Source organism: Mchenga conophoros, linkage group LG5 (genome assembly GCF_057382185.1).
Source record: "Mchenga conophoros isolate Kocher_MC1m ecotype Shallow Benthic linkage group LG5, M_conophoros_male_GT1.1, whole genome shotgun sequence".
Taxonomy (NCBI): Eukaryota; Metazoa; Chordata; class Actinopteri; order Cichliformes; family Cichlidae; genus Mchenga; species Mchenga conophoros.
The window spans coordinates 37,839,285-37,861,678 of record NC_140530.1 but is presented as its reverse complement, the minus strand read 5'-3'; the positions used below and the strand labels follow the sequence as shown (position 1 = coordinate 37,861,678).

The 22,394-nt window shown below is 40.2% G+C and overlaps 1 protein-coding gene across 1 annotated transcript; it reads right to left on the bottom strand.

Moving 5' to 3' along the window:
* Positions 1-2,109: 2,109 nt before the first annotated feature.
* LOC146575100 (uncharacterized) lies at positions 2,110-6,271 on the bottom strand. Its single transcript, XM_085275289.1, has 4 exons — positions 6,156-6,271; positions 3,650-3,798; positions 2,797-2,961; positions 2,110-2,719 (listed from the first exon to the last, which is right to left on the bottom strand). Exons 2-4 carry the CDS (start codon positions 3,704-3,706, stop codon positions 2,552-2,554), a joined length of 390 nt encoding a protein of 129 aa, XP_085131415.1. The 5' UTR covers positions 3,707-3,798; positions 6,156-6,271; the 3' UTR covers positions 2,110-2,551.
* Positions 6,272-22,394: the final 16,123 nt, after the last annotated feature.

Sequence of the window (22,394 nt, the reverse complement as noted above, 5' to 3'; positions counted from 1 at the left end):
AACCAAGTGATCTGTTGTCTCTACCACACAAATGGTCACATACAAGTGGCCTCATACCACAACAAGTTACTTTAATCTAATTCAGTAAAGCAAGCATACTAGTGACCAACCACAAAATGGAGAGCTATGGCCACACAATGATCACATCAAGGGTGGCTCAGCACCTGGCCAACACCACTCACAAGTGATCCAACCACAGTAGCCATATTCCCCACAACACTAAAGGTCACAGCACAAAACACTCACCACACGAGGATCTCATTAGCATCCATCAACACACATTATGCCAACTTAAAAACGACCCATCCGCCTCAGCTACAGACCATCATTAACAAATTGTCTCAAACCTCTTGCCGAGTTTGGTGCCACTTGTTTACTATGTGCAACTCCCAGCCTGAAATGCTACAAAAACAATAAAACTTTACCGGTCTAGTCTTCAGTGGTGTACCGGGCTCGAGGCAACTTTAAACGCAAATTCAAGGGTCCCACCGAACCCTCAAGCGTACCCCCATCCAGGATAACCACCAAACACAATAAACTAAAACAACAAGCAAAACAACAAACAAGTGCTTCCAGCTGAATGCTTGGAACGGATGCGAGGGAATGCACAAAGCACCACATACAAACACCGGGACATGAACACACGGTAAATATATATGCATAAATGCTGACAATGACAAAGACTTATAATAATAATGGATTGCATTATGCCCTCAAAGTGCTTTATAATTCCACTATTCATTCACTCTCACATTCACACACTGGTGAAGGCAAACCACAGTTGTAGCCACAGCTGCCCTGGGGCACACTCAGAAAAATAAAGGTGCCAACTGGAACCAAAAGTGGTTCTTTAGACTGATGCCATAGAAGAACCTTTTTTGGTGCCACAAAGAACCTTTCAAACAATGGTTCTTTGAAGAACCATTTCTTTCAGTGGTTCATTGCAGAACCATTAAAGGTGCCCCAAAGAACCATCAAGAAATGGTTCTTTGGGGCACCTTTAATGGTTTCTTAGTTGTTCTCTCTCTGATACTGTCAGGAATCTGGGTGTCTTATTTGACAGCTCCTTTTCACTTGACAAACAAGTGTCTGCTGTTGTCAGATCTAGTTTTTACCAGCTTCATCTTATCTCTAAGGCTAGGCGCTACATCCCGCATAAAGATCTCGAAAAGCTCATCCACGCCTTTGTAACGTCGAGGCTAGACTACTGTAATTCACTTTATTGTGGTCTCCACTCTTCCCTTTTACAGAGATTACAGACAGTTCAGAATGCTGCAGCTCGCATTCTAACTAAAACCAGCAAGTTTGCCCACATTACTCCTGTCCTTGCCGATCTGCACTGGTTGCCTGTCAAATATCGTATTCAATTTAAAATTTTGTTGTTTACTTTTAAAACTACTAACAACACTGCACCCAGCTACCTTAAGGACCTTTTAAACCCTTATGCTCCTGCTAGGGCTTTAAGGTCATCGTCACAGTTACTGCTGGCTCAGCCCAGATCTCGACTTAAGACTAGAGGTGATCGATCGTTTGCTCTTGTCGCACCTGTGCTGTGGAACAATCTCCCGATTGGCATCCGGGCATCTGATTCTATTCATTCTTTTAAATCACAGCTTAAAACATATCTTTTTAAACTTGCCTTCTCCACCTTTTAATTGCTGGTTTGTTTGTTTGTTTGTTTGGTTCCTGTGACCTATTGACCTCTTGTATTAATTCCCTCCTATCTTTCTATTGGTGTCTTTTATTATGGTGGTACAGCTTTTATCTTGCTATTACCCATGTGCTGTAGTCATTCTTATTGGTAGCTTTTATCTATGAACATAACTCGTTATTTTTATTTATCCGTTATCAATGTTTGAACCTTTTATTGTTTTATGTAAAGCACTTTGGTATGCCCAAGGCTTTTAAATGTGCTCTATAAATAAAGATTGTTGTTGTTGTTTTTCAAAGAACCTTTTTAAAAATGGTTCTTCAAATGGTTCTTTAAAAGAACCATTTTAAAGAACCTTTTTTGAGTGGTTCTTTAAAAAACCATTTTAAATCTTTCAAAATAAAATGTATCATAAATTGAATTTGAGTAGGGTAAAATAAATACGAGCACAGCATAGACATATATTAATGGTTTATTGTCATTTTGTAGTTACCAAAAGACAAAAAGGCATTTTAACCCTCAGCACAACATCACTACTAATACATGTCATATATTAGTGTTTTAAACAGTAATAATTAAATATATTTGCTATACTATAAATAAATATATATAAATACTATAGCTACAGATAACACAACAAATACTACATGTATTGTTTAATTAATAAAACATCAGAAAGTGATAAAACACATTAGAAATAGCAATAGCTTCATAACAGACCAATAAATCAACACATTTTCATCAGCAGATGTTTGCATGTTCAATAAAAATATTTCAACAAGTTTATGATTAAAATGATCAATGAACTTCAGCCTTACGTTATGTAATGTCCGTTTCATGTTGTACTCATGGTCCTTTGTTAGTCCAGTTTAGGATAATGTCTCTGACGTATGTTTCATATCAAATATATGTCATATCAAAACAAGCCCACACCTGCAGTTGTTTCAGTTTTTCACTGGTGTTTCCTGTCAGCTGGTCAACCTCACGCAGGCAGACATCCATATCAGCCAACCAAACGACAAGCTCCTCCCTTTGTGCTTCAAATCCCTCCCACTCTGAGACAAGGAGCTGAAAGAGAGAGAAAAGAGTCAATTATAAAGAAGAGAGAAAAGTGAAACCCTCCTCAGAAGGTCTGACTCACATACCTGCAGTTGACCTGTGATGGACTCCAGTTTGGCGTTCACGTCATCCCTCGTCGATGCCAACAGCCGAGTCTGCAGGGTGCCCTGGAAGAGCTGAGTTAATGTTCGACTCCTCCTGGTCAGGCTCTCCAGCTGGATGAGCCGAGGTCTCCCCTCTCGCCGCTGCCTCTGAACACAGAAACACAAATTGCATCTGAAGCAGGAGGTGCAGATTTTTTTTGCTGTTCTTTTCTAAATCCAGGCTTGATCACGTGGAGGTATTTGGAAAACTTTTTTGGCCAGTGGACGACTGTTGTCTTGCAGAAAGTCAAATCAAACATATGCGATACACAATCAATTCACAAGAACACATTATAAAAAATAAGTCCAGTTCTTGCCTGATTTCAAGTGAAATCTGCATCAAAACAGGGTGACAGAAGTAAAACGAGTGCACATTTTGTATAAACCTGCTATTACAGTTTTCCTCTATGCAGACGACTTTCCTGTTTTCAAGGCACAACTTGGATCTGCTGTACGAATCTTATGGATACACACTAAATGAAACAATAGTGTGCATGACTCCAGATTCTGATCCCTCATCCTAATATGGTCCCAACATAGCAACAGCAATAATGCAAATGTTGAGGCTTCAAAATACAAAGTCCATAAACCAATGGGTGACATGGGTTTTATCATAAGGGTGATAAATATACAGATTTCAGTCTGTCTTAGAGATTTGATGTTCATTTACCTGCAGATGCACTATACGTGCCCATGGTTTTTCACAACATTTTGCACATCACTATTTAATACAGGAAGTAGGTGAACTAAAACAAGTCATCGTTCTTTGTGAGAGGACCATATTAATGAAACAAACCTCAATGACATCATAGGGATCCCTAAAGATGCTCCTGCTGCTTCTCTTCCTCCTCATCCTAAGCTTCCTTCTCCTTGTCCTCGCCTTCCATCCAATTGTAATTCAACCTAATTGTGTTTCTCCCCGTCCTCTTCCTCATTTTGTTGGAGCTGTGAACACAATTAATGTGAATCTGGATTCATTTGTGCAAACAAGAAAAATCTACAGCTTTTTGGTCAGAGGTGGTCTTGTGATTTAAGCTGGGTAGAGTAGATTTATGTGTTGATGCTACCTGCTTCAGCTCTGGCTGCTGAGTGATATTTACACCCTGGCTGGATTACAAACTTTAACCATGGGCCCGTTCTTCGTACGTCGCTCACTACATCCAAGATCAAATGACACATCCAAGACCAAACCATCGCGCTAACCGTGAGCTCGCTAATCCGGTTCCCCGAACACACCTGCTGTTGACGATTAGTACAGCTGGACGCAGTAATGTGACATCACTGGGTGTCGTAAAAGGGGCTACGCATCGATAGTAGAAACATTGATCGGCAACCCTCTGATTGGTCGGCGAAAATGTCGAAGGAGCGCGTTCGGTATTTTTCGGCAGCAGAGCAAGAACTCTTGAGTGAGGGATTTCAGGAGTTTCAGAGTTTAATTAAAACGCAAGGGAACACTGCAAAGGCTGCAAAAGCAAGGAGAGAGGGCTGGCAGGAAGTTGCTGACAAATCAAACTCGTAAGTAATTTAATAATAACAATAATAATAGATTGGATTTATATAGCGCTTTTCAAGGCACCCAAAGCGCATGACAATACCACTATTCAGTCACTTTATTATTTATTTATAGATTTATTATATTACACTATATTATCCAATATTATATTACATTATATTATATTGTTATATTATATCCCCTTTCACATTAGAGCCACAACAGGGCCCACTAGAACATGGGAACAAGTAAAAGTGGAATATAAGAATATTCTACAGAATGGTAATATTTATCACTTATATTGCTTTTCGTCTCTTGGAAAGAGACCCTGAAATAATCTGTTTGTTTGTTCATAACAGCAACCAAGAAAATGGCAGAGCAAAAAAAAGACAGGTGGTGGTCCTGCACCCCCTCGTCAACAAGTTGGTTAAGTAAATAATACCCTCACGGGAATATCGATATCTCTCAATGAGCACACTGTCGCGCTGAGCTAAAGGATCCTGTCTATCCCGCAATATACGCTGAATTCTGAGGACTCTCCTTATCAATCTTGCACCTTCCTCAATGGGTGGCTCCGTATATGGACAGGACATGGCTGCGACAGACTTCCCAAATCCACCTTCGCTTTTATAGCCGTGGTCTCTCATCTTGATTACACGAAGTAATTTACAATTACTACTCTGAAATATGAATTACATCTGTAATAATCACATACATGTAATAGAATGTTAATAGTACATTTCCCTTTTTTAGGAAATGACCTGTATGTATCTGTGTGACATCAATAAAAGGATCAAGTGCTGCATTATCTTTAGTTACATTGATGTTATTTATTTATGGTGAAACAGTGGTGGAATATCGCTGTTGCTTTCGTATAAATGAAGCGGACATACCTGCGTGGCCGCGATCTAATCCTGTTTACATAAAGTAAACCTGCTCCCGAGCAGGTTTACGCTTACGGCTCTGTTGCTATGACAGCAAGTCCCGGATGAGCTTCGGGGAACCGACTGATCCAGGATCACGCGAAATCGTCAACAATCTAATCCAGCTAACTTACTTAGCGAGGTACGAAGAAGGGGCCCCATGTGCTGAACTTTGGCCCAGCGTTGATACCTCTTGTTAGTATAACGACCTCTTCTTAGCTTGTATGTATGATGTATGATGGTGGATAAATGAAATATACAAAAAAATTAACTATATTACAAAATAACATCTATCTTGGAAACATCAAATGACTGGAGCATAACTTGTCAACTAGTCCGAAACTAAGTTATGCAGGAACAGTCAAAGACACACCTTCTCATGTCACATTTCTATTCATTTCTATATAATTAGATTAGACAATAAAGAGTTATCTAATCTAATTATTCATTCAAAACACTTATTTTATACAGCTCATACAGAATTCAAAGTACAGGTTCATGTGAGTATTTAATGTACGGCTCAGATCTACAGAATATCAGAGTTTCTAGAGCAGACACAGAGCTCACGCCACAACAGGCTTCAGGTGCCATTTTACTAACTTTAACAATATATTAAATTTTAATTTCGGTCTAGCTGACATTAGGTTATGTACGCAGCACGCAATTGAACCACATATTTTAGAAGCCAAAGGTTCAAATTAGCTGGGAGCACCTTCACTTAATTATAACAGTGGTTTTGTTAGGAAAACAGTTGGATACTAAATTGCGCTGACGTCAACGGCTAACGTATCTAGCTAATCGCTACTGTTAGCACAACATCAACAGCAAGCTACAATGACGAGTAACAAAAACAAAACAGTAATAAGGTTTTAATGAAAATGTTTTACCTTTTCTAACAGTCCCAGAATCCACAGCTTCAAAGTCCAGCAGGTACTGAAGACTGTTATCCGCCTCGCTGTCACCGTCCGTAAGTTTTTTTTCCCGAAAGGTCAAGGCCCGCCGCTCGCACACTCTGTCTGCGCATGCGCATCCCAACGACTGACCCCCTCCGTCCGCTCCCGGGAGGTTATCCGGTTGTTCAGTGATGACGCGACGAATCCTACTTCCGGGTCTAAAGTAGTCTGCGTTTAATATGGCTTTTGTGTTGTTAACATGTTTAATGTTATGTATTTTCTTCTATTTAATCTCAAAAAGCTCCTAAAACAGTCAGCGACCACTGTTGACCTCCCTCGGCTTTTATTACCGCTAATCATTTATTTAAGCTCAGTTTTTAAAACCTTACGATGTAACTACAGCCCAGCCCATGCAGCAGTATATGAATGACTAACCTTGTATTGTGGATGGATTATCTCAGTTGTTCTCCTGGCTGAAGTTTGGTCCTTTTACAGCATCCTGCCATGCGATTACATTTCTTCCTGACCACCGAGAACACTCACATTAACTTTTATCGAGTGGAAAAAAAGTTAGCTTGTTTATATTATGCTAACATAGCTGTGTCGCTAGCGGTCACGTAGCACATCATTATATACCAGCTAGCCCAACTTCAGTAACCCTACAAACGTCACTGCTGTTTAGTTTTCTGTCTTCATTTATGTTGGAAGTGATAGCAGAGCTGTACGTTTTAATTTGTTTCCAAAACCCCGCAGTCAGGACATGCTATATTGTATTTAGATAGAAGCTAGCGAGCTAACTCCCTGCTAACTTCTAACTCCGTTAAATGTCATAAATTCCGTTTTCATGGATGCCTGGATGTTAAACTCAATTGTTACACCTGGTAGAGCAGAACGCTGATCATTTTTATTAAAGATGAAAGACTTTAGACAGTTTTTCAACTCTCAGTAATCCCATAGTGATCGTTTGATATATGGACCTGCAGCGGAGTTTAGACCCAGACACGGCTAGTGACGTCAGACTGAACAACCGGATAGGGCTTTGGAGTTGACGTCACACCGCAATGCATTATGGGAGCGCAGCGCCATTTTCGGGGTCTACGAATCAAACCAAACACACTGTGGAACGACGACTACAAGAAAGATGCTTAAAAGCAGCTCAAAAGAGAATGAACTGTATAGAGACCGATTTCATTCAGAGGCGAAGCAGCGGTACTTGCAGAAAATAGCGTGCATTGGAAATGTGGACCCGTATGAAATAAGGCCGTGGAGTAGAAACCCTGAAGACCAACCGCTATTGACGTAGCCTGACATATTCTCGTACCTTGTCTGTGGAGTCAGCGCGTACAAGTCGTCATTCAAGCAAAGGTAAGTCAGCTCGAGTACTGCGAGTGAAATGCGTTTGATTTCCCTGCAAACATTCAGATTAGTGCAGCATAAATTCATTCATGAGGGGAAATTACAGTGAGAACATGTGGAGGCTGTTAGGTGGATAACATAATGAGTTCAGTGCACTGATGTGACACTGTCCTGAAGGATTGTTATTCTTTATGGTTAAAGAAATTGCACTAATTTATAGGGCTGAACGATTATGGAAAATAATCGAATTGCGATTTTTTGCCCCAATATTGCGATTGCGATGCGATTATTTTTTAAGGTCTTTGTCTTCTGTATTATTAAACAAAGACAAGCAATACATCATATAGTATGGCCAATACTATATTACATTAATTTTAAACTGTTCTTTCCTGGAAGACAGACCTCTGTTATGATGACATGAGGTGATGCATGAATTGATGACTGACATTTTTATTTAACTTCTTCAATCACAACAGTATATTTGAACATACACAATAGTTTATTTTTAGCTTACAAACATCTGAGCATAAAGTGCTGACAAGGAACCCTGGTGTAAACATTAAAATGAAAGTCAGTACAATGTGCAGATTGCAGAAATATACATAAACAAAATCAGTGGCTTTACCACACTCAGTTTTTCGACAAACTACTAGACAGTCATTCAATTAAAAAATAATATTAAATAAATAAAACTAATAAATAAAAAATACACACATCTTACTGATCTCTGCAGTCAGTAACATTACACATAAAGTGCAAACATAATAGCAATTGTATAAACACACACACAAACACGCCTTTAAAATTTAAAGGCGTGAAATTGGACGGTCTAGTTCTGATTAGCGTCACCGCTGTCTCGGTGGAGTTTAATAAACTCGGCCGTCTGCTTCTTGCTATCTAAAATATAACCAGACACTGGTGTAAATTCTCGACTGTCTCATACTTCTGTTTAATAAGTTTTCTGTTTGACGTTTAGTCAGCTGTGTGAAAACCAAGGAGGAACCCACCCGGGGGATTAATAAAGTTTTATTTTATCTAATCTAATAACTTTAATCTCAGCCAAACCGATTTACTCACGAACAAACAAAACACTGAAAAAAGCCCAACAATAACATTTTTAGGTTGTCTAAGTGACTTATATATTACGTTTAACCCGAGCAGCGAAACTCCGCGGTGATCTGAAAATGATGTGCCGGGAGTTGTGCCGTTCTCGGCCGCATCAGTAACCCTCGAGCTCCCAGCTAGCTGTCGAGCTGGTGGGTAGCAGACGCCTCTGAAAACGTCGAAGCACTTTTGCAAATATGGGATATCTTGATAAACCGAGCAGATATTTGATGTTTACACAGCTACTTTCTCGCCTGAAAATATGTTAAAAGTTTATTTTGTGACCCAGAAAGATTAGTATGAGTAATTTTAAAACTTAGTAGCGGCCGCCATTGTTGGAAACTGGAGTTTGGCTGGGCCGCGCTATGAATTCTGGGATATGGTAGTAATTTGGACAGCCTTCGGCGCGTCGCTGTGACGTAATCGGTCTACAAATGCGGCCTCAGGAGGATGCAGCCCATGAATTTGGACATGTCCAGAGTATAATCGCAGCCTTTGCGGTTAGAAAATTGCACTTGATCATGTCGCGATATTATCGCAAATGCGATATATCGTTCAGCCCTACTAATTTATTAATGTTTATTATAAATAATCCTTATTATACATCTTGCTTCCATGTTTGTATCGTGTCACTAAAAATACATTTTATTTTAATTTTATATATTGATCAATGACCTGCAGAATCTCCTTATCATATTAAGTGATTCATAATTGTCACTTTATGCTTTCTCCATCTTGAAAGTGATGACATCCTTGCATTACATCCTTTAGGTTCATTTTCTGCAGGCAGATTTAGAATATAACATGCAGCGTTCTATAGATGGACACATAAAGAAATGAAAAATTACATGTATGTGCTAACTTTCTAAACACTTTGTTACATTTATGATAAAGTAGATAAAACACATTTACGTCGGCCTTGGCTCATAGTTCTTGTCTTTAAATGAACTTTGTCTGTGTGTGTTACTGCACTCTCAAAGACTGAATGAACCAGCATTGCAGCCATGGGTCACTGTGAGCATCACAGGGAAGGTTGAAGCCGCCCACTGCAGCTGCATGGCCGGAGTCGCAGAGACCTGCAGCCATGTCGCTGCTCTTCTGTTTAATGTAGAAGCAACAGTGTTGATCCGTGGCACAAGGACTGTTACAGATGAACCTGCATACTGGGTTTTGCTGGGTAATATGACCAAGATACAGCCAGAGGATGGCCATAAGATAGACTTCTCCTCTTCAGCTGCCCAAAAAAAAGGCTCTTGATCAAAACATAAACAGACCATCTGTAGTGACGGGGAAAAGGAGCCGTCCTCAAAACAGAAAAATCCCACCTGCTACTTTGGAGGAGTTGTCACTGCTATTGGATACTTTGCTGGAACACAGTAAAGCTGTGGGTTGTGGGAATGACCCATAATGTTTTATCTAGGGGTCTAGATTTATGCCTGTAGTGCACTGTCATGTAAATAATTTGCATTTACTGAATATATACTGACTGAGTCCCACTGTTCAAAAGTTGAATAAAGAAACAAACTAATTTTTGCCTCTTTTTTTTTTATTTTATTGAAACCACCTTATAGAACATCACATCAGTTACAATGTAGAATCCATGTCATTTATAGTTTACAAATGACAAAATGTTTACACAAAATCATGAGTGTTTACATGACATCACCCACTACTAACATTATTTACTGTATCTTTTGAAAAAATACAGCAATTTTAACAGCACAATACTTAAGAATATTTAACAGGAGCAGGTTTCATTCTTCCCTGGTTTTATTATCACACTGTTCATCAAAACGGCAGTAAACCTTCACCATCTTATCCAGAAGGGTCACCTCTTCACCCTCACATGGAAGAAGTAATCTGATTGGCATGGTGGTATGTTTGCAGCAGGTCCCTTGTGTAGCACTGGAACCCAGTCACGATGTTTCATCCATTTCATAGGCTTGTTTGCTGCAATAATGCCAAATAATTAGCATCTCTATAGATAGAAGGTAGTTCTGCAAAATCACTCAGTAGGATGTTTGTTCTAATTTGCTATGAGCTCAGAGCGCATCGAAAATAAAACTAATAGGCTATAAAGAGTGATATGAACACATTTAGAACTTACCGGAATGAAAATGTCTGGAGCACCAACAGATATCTGGAGATGGAAGAGAACTGCACGTCAGCTCGTCTCACAGCTGCTATCCAGGCTAGACGCCTTCGTTTGGTAACATCAATACACGAGCTGCCTCATGTTGCTTCCAGGTTGGGAAAGAATGAAAAGATAAACCATTTTCAACCTTATTCTCTTGCCGGTGTTGTGTGTGACTTCGCTCCCTTTTCACTTGCGCTAGACCCCCAAAATGGCGGATCGGGCCAAAATCCTTTCCACGCCCACCCCCCGTGACATCACGCTCCAAAGCCCTATTACCCATTGCATGGTATGGCCTCAAACACAAAGAGTGAAATGTCACAATTAACCCCCTAGTCTGGGTTAGTTGTAACATATCCTGGGGTGAAATGTAACACAATGAAATAAGAGTACTAACAAAACATTAACATGTAATCTTTGTTTATTCAACACATGAATGCACTTAGAGCCATTCATGTAGGTGTGTGTGTGTGTGTGTGTGTGTGTGTGTGTGTGTGTGTGTGTGTGTGTGTGTGTGTCAGAATGCAGAAATCCAGCTTTTGAACATATTCCAACCCCCCAAAAAAGACAAATTATGGAATTTTCTGCAACTGAATATTTCATTAATTTTGGTTGGTCTTCCTTGAGTTTGGCCTCATTGGCTCAGTGGGCATTATAACCTACAGCTCTTGCACCAATTTTGAACATAACAATGAAGCTGAAAAAATGTAGTTGTTCACCAGCATCGCAATTCCATTACTTTTTATCATGGCTTACCTTGGTGTGGTTTGCAAAGTGCCTCAGAAAGATGAGTAAATCTGTTTCTTCCACCCATCCTGACTTATTTCCACTACCAGTACTTCCTACTGGTCCATCTCTGACACAGAGGTCTGCATAATGTATGTGTGGGAACACAAACAGGCATTAACCACATATACAAATGCGACCAGTGAACCTCTCTCTGCTGATGTCGTTGCCCCAACTTGTTTAATATAAGTTAAAGTAATAGTGTGGTAAGTTGTAACATCTGCATTATTGTTACAACTAACCCAGACTGTTGCTGTTACAACTGACCCAGACTCCTATAGCCATGAACTAGCTAACATTACAGCCAACGGCTAAAACATTAGCACTAAAGACCTACACAGAATATATCCCCATAGACATACAAATAACATAATTTAAATTTGATGAGTTTAACTGCAAAGCAGATAATGCTATTAGAAATTGAAATAAAGTAGAAAAACTTACTTTTTGGCATACAAATTACTTTTTTTCATGTTAAATTGTCTGTGTTTGACAAAATGTGCAGATTTTTCACATGTGATAGCAGAACTGAATTAGGCGTGCACAGGATGAGTCACATCATTTGAAACTTAGCCCTGATTGGAGAAATTAGAAGTGTTACAACTGACCCACGTTACAACTATCCCCGGTCTCCCCTACAGTATTTGAATGTGTGTATTGTGTCTACTGTTTGCAAATATTTCTAACTTTCATTTGAATATTCAGTTTCCTACCATCTTCTCTTAAAGGGTAATTGCCAGGTATCCTGCCCTCCCCCTTCGCACACACATGCACACAAAGAAAACACACAGTATAATTCACAGCCTCATTATAGTGAATAAATATTTATGCCATTTACACCATCAAACTTAGATTGCTAAGGATGAAGAACCTTTTGTTCTTTAAAGAACCATTTGTAATAGCTGAAGAACCATCCACAAAATAAAAAGGTTCTTTGACGTATGATGGTTCTTTAAAGAACTATGAAGACATCTGAAGAACCATAATTTTTCTGAGAGCAGACTGACAAAGGCGAGGCTGCCATATCGCGCCATCGGCCCCTCTGGCCATCACCAGTAGGTGGTAGGTGAAGTGTCACAATGACCAAGACTGTCCGAGCCGGGGCTTGAACCGGCAACCTTCCGATTACAAGACGAACTGCCAACTCTTGAGCCACGATTTCTCACAGAAGCCAAAATCAAACCTTAGTCTTAAAAGGTATCAACATTATTAGTGTTCCCTTTGCAGTTCTCCAAAAGCATAGCATAACACAATGCTTCAAGGATTCAAGGGTTCTAGGATGCCCTCTGGACCCAGTGGAGGTGGTGAGTGACAGGAGAACGGCGGCTAAGCTGTCATCCCTGATGGACAACATCTCCCACCCCATGCAGCAGACTGTGACAGCACTGAGCAGCTCCTTCAGTGGGAGACTGCGGCACCCACGGTGTGGGACGGAGAGATTTCGCAGGTCTTTCCTCCCCACTGCTGTCAGACTCCATAATAAAGACTTTAACTGATCAAGCACACACATCCATACATATGCAATAACACTAAGTGCAATAATCTTTTCTGGCATCGTTGTATTTTTACTCAGTTGTATATAGCATTCGTATTCTATTTTTATCTTATTGTATATTTTTATTCTATTTTATTCTACTGTATATAGTATATTATTTTATTCTATTCTGTACAGCTGTGTACTGTATTTATTCTTATTGTATTCTAATTTTTGCGTCATAACTTTTGCACTGTCCACTTCCTGCTGTGACAAAACAAATTTCCCACATGTGGGACTAATAAAGGTTATCTTATCTTATCTTATCTTCAAGGATTACAGATATTTAGACCTTTTAATTCTTCTGGGCCTGTCTCAGAATCTGGTGCTGGTGGATCTTCTGAGGATTTGTTTGCTCTCCCAAGGCAGCCTGAAAACACATTTTCATGAAGTTAACTTTTAGATATTTTACAGAAATTATTTGCGATTCCAAAAACATTTTAATCTCATTCTAATTCAACACACACAGACAGAAACTGACTCAAAGTCTGTATCTGGGTTTAAGTGGCTCAGCGATTTATTTGCCAGGAATCAAAGAAAACCTGCAGCTAAACCTATAAAATTAAAACGTTACTGAAGCAGAATAAAAACAAAACGAGCAGAAAGCATCACTCTAAAATCAGATTAGAATACTTTAAAAACCACATATGAGGGCAATCCCAAAAGTAAGATCTCGAAAACAGTGGTGACGTAGAGAAACTGTACAGCTATTGGCCACATTGTTGTAGTTGTTGCTTCCTCCACTCCCAAATAAGCATGCGCGGCTTTGCTGGGAAGCAGACCAGGAGTGACATGTTTAGCCGCATGTTCTCCTTAAATTGCTGGCTGTCTGAGTGGTGTCCCAGAAACGATGTGGGCTTCATAGATAATTGGCAAACCTTCTGGAGGAAACCTGGTCTTGTTAGGAGAGACGGCATCCATCCCACTTTGGATGGAGAAGCTCTCATTTCTAGAAATATGGACAAATTTATTAAACCCCCCAAAATATGACTATCCAGAGTTGGGACCAGGAAGCAGAGCTGCAGTCTTACACGCCTCTCTGCAGCTTCTCTCCTCCTGCTACCCCCCCAAAAACCCATCTCCATAGAGACTATGTCAGCTTCCAAAAAGACAAAAAACAAACTAAAAACCAGCAACAAACAACTTAAACATAAAAAAATCAAAGAACGAACAATACAGTATCCACATCTGAACCAAAGAGTAAAACAGTGAAATGTGGATTATTAAATATTAGGTCTCTCTCCTCCAAGTCTCTGTTAGTACATGACTTAATAATTGATCAACAAATTGATTTACTCTGCCTTACAGAAACCTGGTTGCAGCAGGATGATTATGTTAGTTTAAATGAATCAACACCCCCGAGTCATTCTAACTACCAGAAATCTCGAAGCACAGGCCGAGGGGGCGGTGTGGCAGCAATTTTTCACACCAGCCTATTAATTAATGAAAGACCAAGACAGACTTTTAATTCATTTGAAAGCCTGAAAGCTTAGCCTCAGAAACCAGTCTTACTTGTTATCATCTATCGTCCACCTGGGCCTTACACAGAGTTTCTGTCTGATGTCTCAGACTTTATATCTGATTTAGTTCTGAGCTCAGATAAAATAATTATTGTGGGTGATTTTAACATCCATGTAGATGCTAAAAATGACAGCCTCAACATGGCCTTTAATCTGTTATTAGACTCAACTGGTTTCTCTCAAAATGTAAAAGAACCCACCCACCACTTTAATCACACTCTAGATCTTGTTTTAACATATGGCATCGAAACTGAACATTTAACAGTGTTTCCTGAAAACCCTCTCCTGTCTGATCATTTCCTGATAACATTTACAATAATTGATTACACAGCAGTGGAGAGTAGACTTTATCAAAGTAGATGTCTTTCTGAAAGCGTTGAATGGCAGTTGGACTGCCAAGAAGCACGGTGGCACGGTGGTTAGCACTGTTGCCGCACAGCAAGAAGGTCCTGAGTTCAATTCCACCATCAGGCCGGGGTCTTTCTGTGTGGAGTTTGCCATGGAATGCTGTTATTTAAGGTGGGAAACAAAATAAAAACACACACACAACCAGAGAAATGTGAGAGAAAGGCACATGTTAGAGAAATGCCTCATTTGAGAAAAAGTTAAATTAACCCACCTACAAACGCACACACACGCAATGAAAAACAGCTTACATTCATGAACACGTGAAGATTTTCCAGCAAGGTTAAAGCAGCGATACTTAACATACACCTGTTGCTAAATGATAAAGTTTATCCACTACTAACAAATAAATTCTCTGGGTTGCAGGACAACAACTTAACTTCAAAAAAAGACACTGGTCTGACCAACCAGTGATGACACGACAAATTCAGTGGTTAGAAGATTCAAATTGTGAGAGGTTTTCTGCTGATTGATTAATACAAGTGATTACTGAATGAAGGAAAATTCCTTTTTTGGGCTTTTAAACATGATCTTAAGAATTTTAACATGTACCTGTGTTGTCCTGTCAACTTGGTGGGTTATGAGTTGATTATATGGATATATGAGAAAAAAAAAAAAAAAGGGGGGGGGGAGAGAAGGCTGACACAGGGCCTGGCCCCGTTGTTTCTCCCCTCTCTGAATAACACAGCCAACACAACATCATTTTCCTGTTCGTCTGTTTGTGTTTTGTTTTTGTTTTTTCTCTTTATGCTTGATTACAGGCTGCTTTGTCGGCCCGGAAAGCCGAGGCTGACCTGGACTCCTGCTCTCCCCTCTACCATCTTTGCTCACTCCTCTACCATCTTTGATGTGACCCTGACCAAATGCTACAGCAGCTGGACCCACAACAACAACCTGAAAATGTCAACACTGCTGCAGGAAAATGATCTCATGCAGTGGAGACGGAGAGCGTTAAATCCAAGGCCCGTTTCACTACACGGGGGAGATTTCCAGACAGCTTCAGCTGACAGAGCTGTGACGAGACGCCCATTAAACCCGGAGGAAAAGTGAGGCCGAGCAAAAGAATGCTGACCTTAACAACTCTGCATTAAAACTGTGCAGGACAGTGACGGACCAACACGGATGATCGGGCAGCAAAAAGGGCGTGCCAGAGACAGGAGGAGTAACTGAGGTCAGGAGGCACCTCAGAATGGACAAAAGCACCAGAAGAAAATAAGCTGAAGGCACAGGTGTCGGGGCTCGGCCAGGAGCTGACCTCTGAGAAGAGCCGAACAGCAGAGCCGCAGAAGGCCGTGGAGCAAAGCAAGGGAAACATCAATGGACTTCAATCTGACGTGTACGGAAAAGACTCTGAGGTTTCTGCCCTCAGTAAGAGCTCAAGGCATCAGAGCAGAAACTGACCATGGCTCAGGAGGAGCTGGCTGATAATCGAACCCATCAGTCAGGCTTGGAGTCCCAGATACAGGACTTGAAATCAGGCCGGAGCTTGCTGGAGCAGGAGGTCGCCAAACCTGACGAAAAAACTCCAACAGCAGGAGCAAACCCTGAAGGAGCTACAGCAGCAAAAGGGTCAAGTTAAGGAGGAGCGGAACAAGGAGAAGATGCAGGACACTGGAGAAAAGGACTGCCTCAATTGGGGCCAGAACCAGTATGGACAGAACTTTGAGCAGCAGCACCAATGGATGCAAACAGACTGAAAAGGAGGAGGGCAGGACCCCAGGGCACGCTTCAGGCCGTGGTTTACCCAGAACACCAGAACAGGAAAGTGATGAACACAAACACACACATCTACATGCACTGACTCAGAATGAAGAGAAACACACATATGAACACATATGCACTCGTGGAGGAGTGAAAAATGACACACACACGCACACAAATCGAAATGCTGATTCAATTCACTGAGAAGTGATCCACACACACACATGCACACGCTTGTGCAATGAAGAGTGATACACACACACGCTGATGCAATGAAGAATGCTTTGCTAACAAATGCTTATGTTGACACGCAAAATGCTGCACACAAACATCCAAATTCAGAATCTGTTACAACAACAAGAAGCCATTGATTGTTTATTGGTTAAATGCATTTCATGTCACCCAGAGGGCATTTGTGTAGATTTAGGGGACAAGGTCTAAAGCAGTTTGGTTATGAAAACAATGTGTGTGCGTGATGTCTGTTTGTGGCTCAAGGCCTGCACTGAATTGTTTACTGTGCTTCACACAGCCTGATAAGGAGCAGTGGTACAGAGTGAAAATGATGAATTAACGGTGTGAGCCTTATTTCGGAGCGCCACATTGTTGTGAGTGACATTTAATTGAAGGAGGAACACACTGAAGAAAAAAAAAGGGCCAGCCCTTGGATTTACGTAAGCATCTCGCGTGTGTTTAACACAATTGCCTCAGGCTTTAAAGATCTGTACGAAATTCTGGTTTCCAGTGTGAGAGAAAAAGTCATGCAGTTATTAGAGCTATGTTAATTGATGATTCTAAATTATCCATGAATGTAAGGGTGAATGGTTATTTGTTTCTATCTGATAGTCAGGTCAGCTGTCTGGGGTGTACCCTGCCTGGTAACCTATCACTTCAGGGTTATTTCCCAGCCCTGCTGTAACCAGGATAAAGATAGGAGGATGGTAGTTGTTGTAGACCCATTAAATTTTTATGGTAACCAGGATCTAGACTTTGTTGAACCGTATGCAATATGAAGACAACATGTAGTATTTAAGTGACCAAGTAGTATTTGGATAAAAGTTACTGAATAGTGTTGAAATAAACTGACAGAATTGTGAAGGATTAAAATATTCCAGGAGCTCAACTTACTCCATCTGAACATGTTTCAATCGTGTTTTATGAACACAACATGCAGGTTTACTGAATATGAAAAGGTTGTGTTGATTTAACTCAGTTGTTTAAGTTTCTGCCAAAGCAAAACATTTGTGTGCAACCAGTGTCCACTATTGAATCAAGTAAATCCAACATGTTTTTGTCAGTGCAAAAAGGAGTTACGGTGCCTGTATTCCTACACAATATTGTCCCGGGAGGGAGAAAAACTTTCTGGGGAAGTTTTGGTTGATTTTTGGGTTTTGCTTGACACTAGGTTGATTTTATCAGTGAGGTTTGGATTGTTTTCTTTCTCTAAGAGAGAGAAAGATGGTTTTATGCATGGACATGTTTGCAATGGGCCCCAGTATTTGTTATTATATGAGTATTTTATTGGTTACGTTTGTTTTTGCTTTTGTTACAGTGCACTGAGATAAGAAAATCTGAGAGGTGTGATCCACCGGTGGTGATATTTTAGTATTTTGTGAGTTCCTGATTTAACAAATCAGCTCTTTAATCCAGGCCTGAGAGATTGAACTTTAAAGCGCTATAAAATATTCTTACTGAAAACAGTCGCAAAGTATTTTTCTCCATGATTATAATGAGCTTGGGAGAAATTCACTTATATGGGACATTGATCACATGAGAAGTCCTGAGCCTAAAAGGATTGCAGCGAGTCAATCCAGTCCAAAAACAAGGAGCTGTTTTCCTTTAAAATGATGACGTCATCTTGCTGGTGATGGAGGCTCGAATAGGTTGCGCGTGAGACTCCATTATCAGCAATATCTGGTATCAATGTGTGTGGATGTATGCATGTGACTGGACTGTCATGGACTGACGACTAAAAGTTTTAACTGACTTGATACTGAGACAAAAACGGTGCCGACTTTAGGATTATTGAATGTCCACAGACAATTCACCCCGCCTGTAGAAGAAGGGTGGATGTTTTGTCTTGCTTTGTTTTGTTTTTGCAAGAACAGAAGGATGACAGAGACTAAAGAGCTGTAGCTTCACATGAGTGTGAACTGCAGACTTAACCCTTTGGTTGCTAATTTTGAGTTACTGATGTTTGCATTAAGAAAATTGTGTTTTAGTAGCTGTGTTTTAATTAATGTATCACATTAGATTGTTGGGAAGATTAAATGCTAAAGTGAAGAAAAGGTTTGATTTTACTCATGACTGAACATGTTATTATTAACCACAGCGGGCCACTGTAAAGAGTCAATTAACTTTTATAGAGGGAAAAAAAAGAAGCCAAAAACTCTACTGAGGTCTATGAATAACAGGGGAATGATAGACTTGTCACCTTCAAAATGGAGATATGTAATAATAAACACTGGTCCCCGTCTTTTAGGTGCTTTCTTGAAATAGTCAGCAATTCAAAAGTAGGATAGAACCGACAGGGGCATGTGCTGAGGGGTGGTGCTGCACAAGAACAAGAGCAAAATAAAGAAAAATTATTGTGTTTAGCTTTGAGAAATTCAAATTAAAATGTACCATTACACTCAGAGGATCAATATGAAATTCGATATATGCTAATTTTGTATGAAGTACATGACTGATAGCTGTTCTGTCCTGAGCTTTTGTTTTTACAGCACCCACTTGACCACACCAACAGTTTCTCGCCACCAAAAGGGGGTACTTGCAAAGAATAGGGAGGAATATATAATTTTGTTAACGGAAATAAAAATAAAAACAAAAAAAGGAAAACTAACTAAAACTGTAACGAGTGTTCACAAAACTAACTAAAATTAACTGAATTTATAGCAAAATGTGTTTAGTTTTCGTAGATGTGTGCGTGTCCTACAATAGTCAAGGGTGAAAATGAAGTTTAGTTTCCAGATTTTTTCTTGCTGTGTCTCATTATGCCAGCAGGTGGCAGCACGTTAGTCGAGTCGTCTGTGTCGCTGCTCCGTCCACGCGCAGAATCATGTCAGGAAAAGTCGGGAGAAAGCGCCAGAGTCCAATTTGGGATTACTTTGAATATGACTGTGTTTTGGATAAAGCAAGTGTCTTGTAGTGGAAAGAGACAAATTATGAGGGACATTTCTAAAGGGAAAAAATCCCACAAACCTTAAAGTGCACTTGAAAAGCTCACACAAGAAGGCTAACCTAGCTTACCTTGAGAAGGTAAGGGAGCACACTCAACCCTCATCCCCAGAAACAGAAGCTAACCCCAGGCAAGGCAGCGTGATGCATCCCGAGACAGCAGGACGGGGATATCTAATCAACTGTGTGAGTCAATTGCCTTCAAAAAGTTTATCAATTCATCCATCCATCCATTCGCTTCCGCTTATCCTTTTCAGGGTCGCGGGGGCGCTGGAGCCTATCCCAGCTGTCATAGGGCGAAAGGCGGGGTACACCCTGGACAGGTCGCCAGTCTGTCGCAGGGCTAACACATAGGGACAGACAACCATTCGCACTCACATTCACTCGCACATTCACAACTAGTGGCAATTTGGAACCAAAATTACGAACGCCCGGTGCTGCAAGAGTTAATAGTCTCAATACCCAAGGATAAGCAGAAGAGCATGACTGATATGATGAAACTGGGATTTTGTTACACTTAATTTTTGCAAACACAACTAAACCTATAACTGAAACTAATCAAAACTAAACTGAAACTAAGGATTTTCAAAAAAAAATAAAAACTGAACTAAACTAGCAAACAATTGGTAAAAACTAATTACAACTGATATAAAATTGAAAATCTGGAGTCGAAACTAAATAAAAATAAAAACGAATGAAAATTGCAAAACTATTAAAACCCTGGTCCAGACTGAGATGGCGTTGGACATCTTCAGGGCGGAAAAGGGTTGGTGTGACCAAGGTGTGGTTTGGCTTGTTGTATGTATATTTCGAGATGATATGGCTCTGGATGGACCAGTTACCAGGGCATGGAAGGAGGACAGACTCATTAAATGAGGAGAAGGAATTTTCTGGGATTGGAGATCCTCTGGGTGAGTGGTTGATTAAAAGCATGCATAAAATAAAAGCTATTTTTTGTTATTGATTGGTAATAGATTGATAATTGGCCACATTTACAGCTGTATTGACTTGTTGTGGACGTAGTCTACTTCATGTTTAAGCACTCCAATTAACAGATTGAAAATAGTGACATTAAAGGAAGAGTGTGCGGCGCCACCCTGTCAGATGCCAGTGACGGTGGGGCTCAATGAATCAGGTGAGCTGGATTCATGGCTGATTCAAAACAAAGTTTCCCCTGCTGTGGTCAGCGAGGGAAAAACAGGGGGAAATAAAATTTAAAAGAGGCTTTTATAAACATTTATGTGTGAAGTTTATAAACGGGATAAAAGGGGGTGTTTTACTGTTATTTTAGCATCAGCATTATTGTTGCATCAGAATCATATAACAAGCATTGCATTGATCATTTATTGAAGCTTTTGACATTACATTAACATTTGTATTACGGTGATTGTCATACCCTCAGGTTAAACTTCTATTTACAGGTGTCAGAATAGTCATATGATCTTTCATTGCAGGTGTAACCATGAGCATTTTTATACATATTGCAGTTTGTTGCTCATTATAGAGTTGTGCTCAAGTTAATAAGGGTTAAAAGCTACAGTCAGCGTGATGTTTGGCTGATCTATGGAGTGGAGTGACTTCGAGCATAGAAGGCCGCACACGCTTACATAACACTGATATCATGTTATTCTTTGTGATCTTTTATTCAGTTATATCTTTTGCTAAGTTTTAAGTAGTGGCAGTTGATTAAACGACATTCATTTAATATTACATACCTGATTCAGAGCATTACACACAGATCAACTTAACAATCTGGGAAACCTTGTAGCTGCAATGTTGTGTCTCCATAAGGGACAGTTGGCTCCAGGAGATAAGTGGGAGTCGGTGCCTGTCCTCGGGAAGGAGAGAATGTTCCTTTGCTGTGTCAGAAGTAGTCAACAGGTCCATATTGAAGTGAAGTTCATATTAATACAGGTTTTGTTTCTTGGCATTTTTGCGGACGCAGGCTCTGGCCGGAGCCAGGAGTTGAACAGATCTAACATGACATTTAAATTGATTTCATTCCCTAACACAGGATGACGGGACTGGAGCAACAACACTGGATAGGAGAAGGTCTCATACTTTCTAAGATATGAGGTCACTAACCTTTTCTTTTAATTTTCTAGCTCCGTTGATTTGACACATGGGAATGTGTCAAAAAAGCGGGGGGAAGTTGAGTTTTAACATCAAACAAGGGTTATATGAACATTTTTATGACTTCATTTGTGTTTTTAATAACTTAGGTGTGGTAAAGCTTAGGCTAATAATGACCCAAAAGTTTTCCAGACTCTTTAGAGAATCAGTGAAAAGCATAAATCATTATTTCCATGTTTAAGCGTTAATTATTGAAATGAACTGAATAGCGCTTAGAAGATAAAATACCTGTGTTCATGAGAACCTGAGTACCACACTGGAGAGGAAACCGTGGGACGGTAGGCGGAAGGAAGCACATGATTTTTGTGAAAAGGGGGGGGGGGGGCGGGGGGGGGGGGGGGGGGGCAAATGTGAGAGTTAAAAATGGCTAATTTGATTTTGATGTC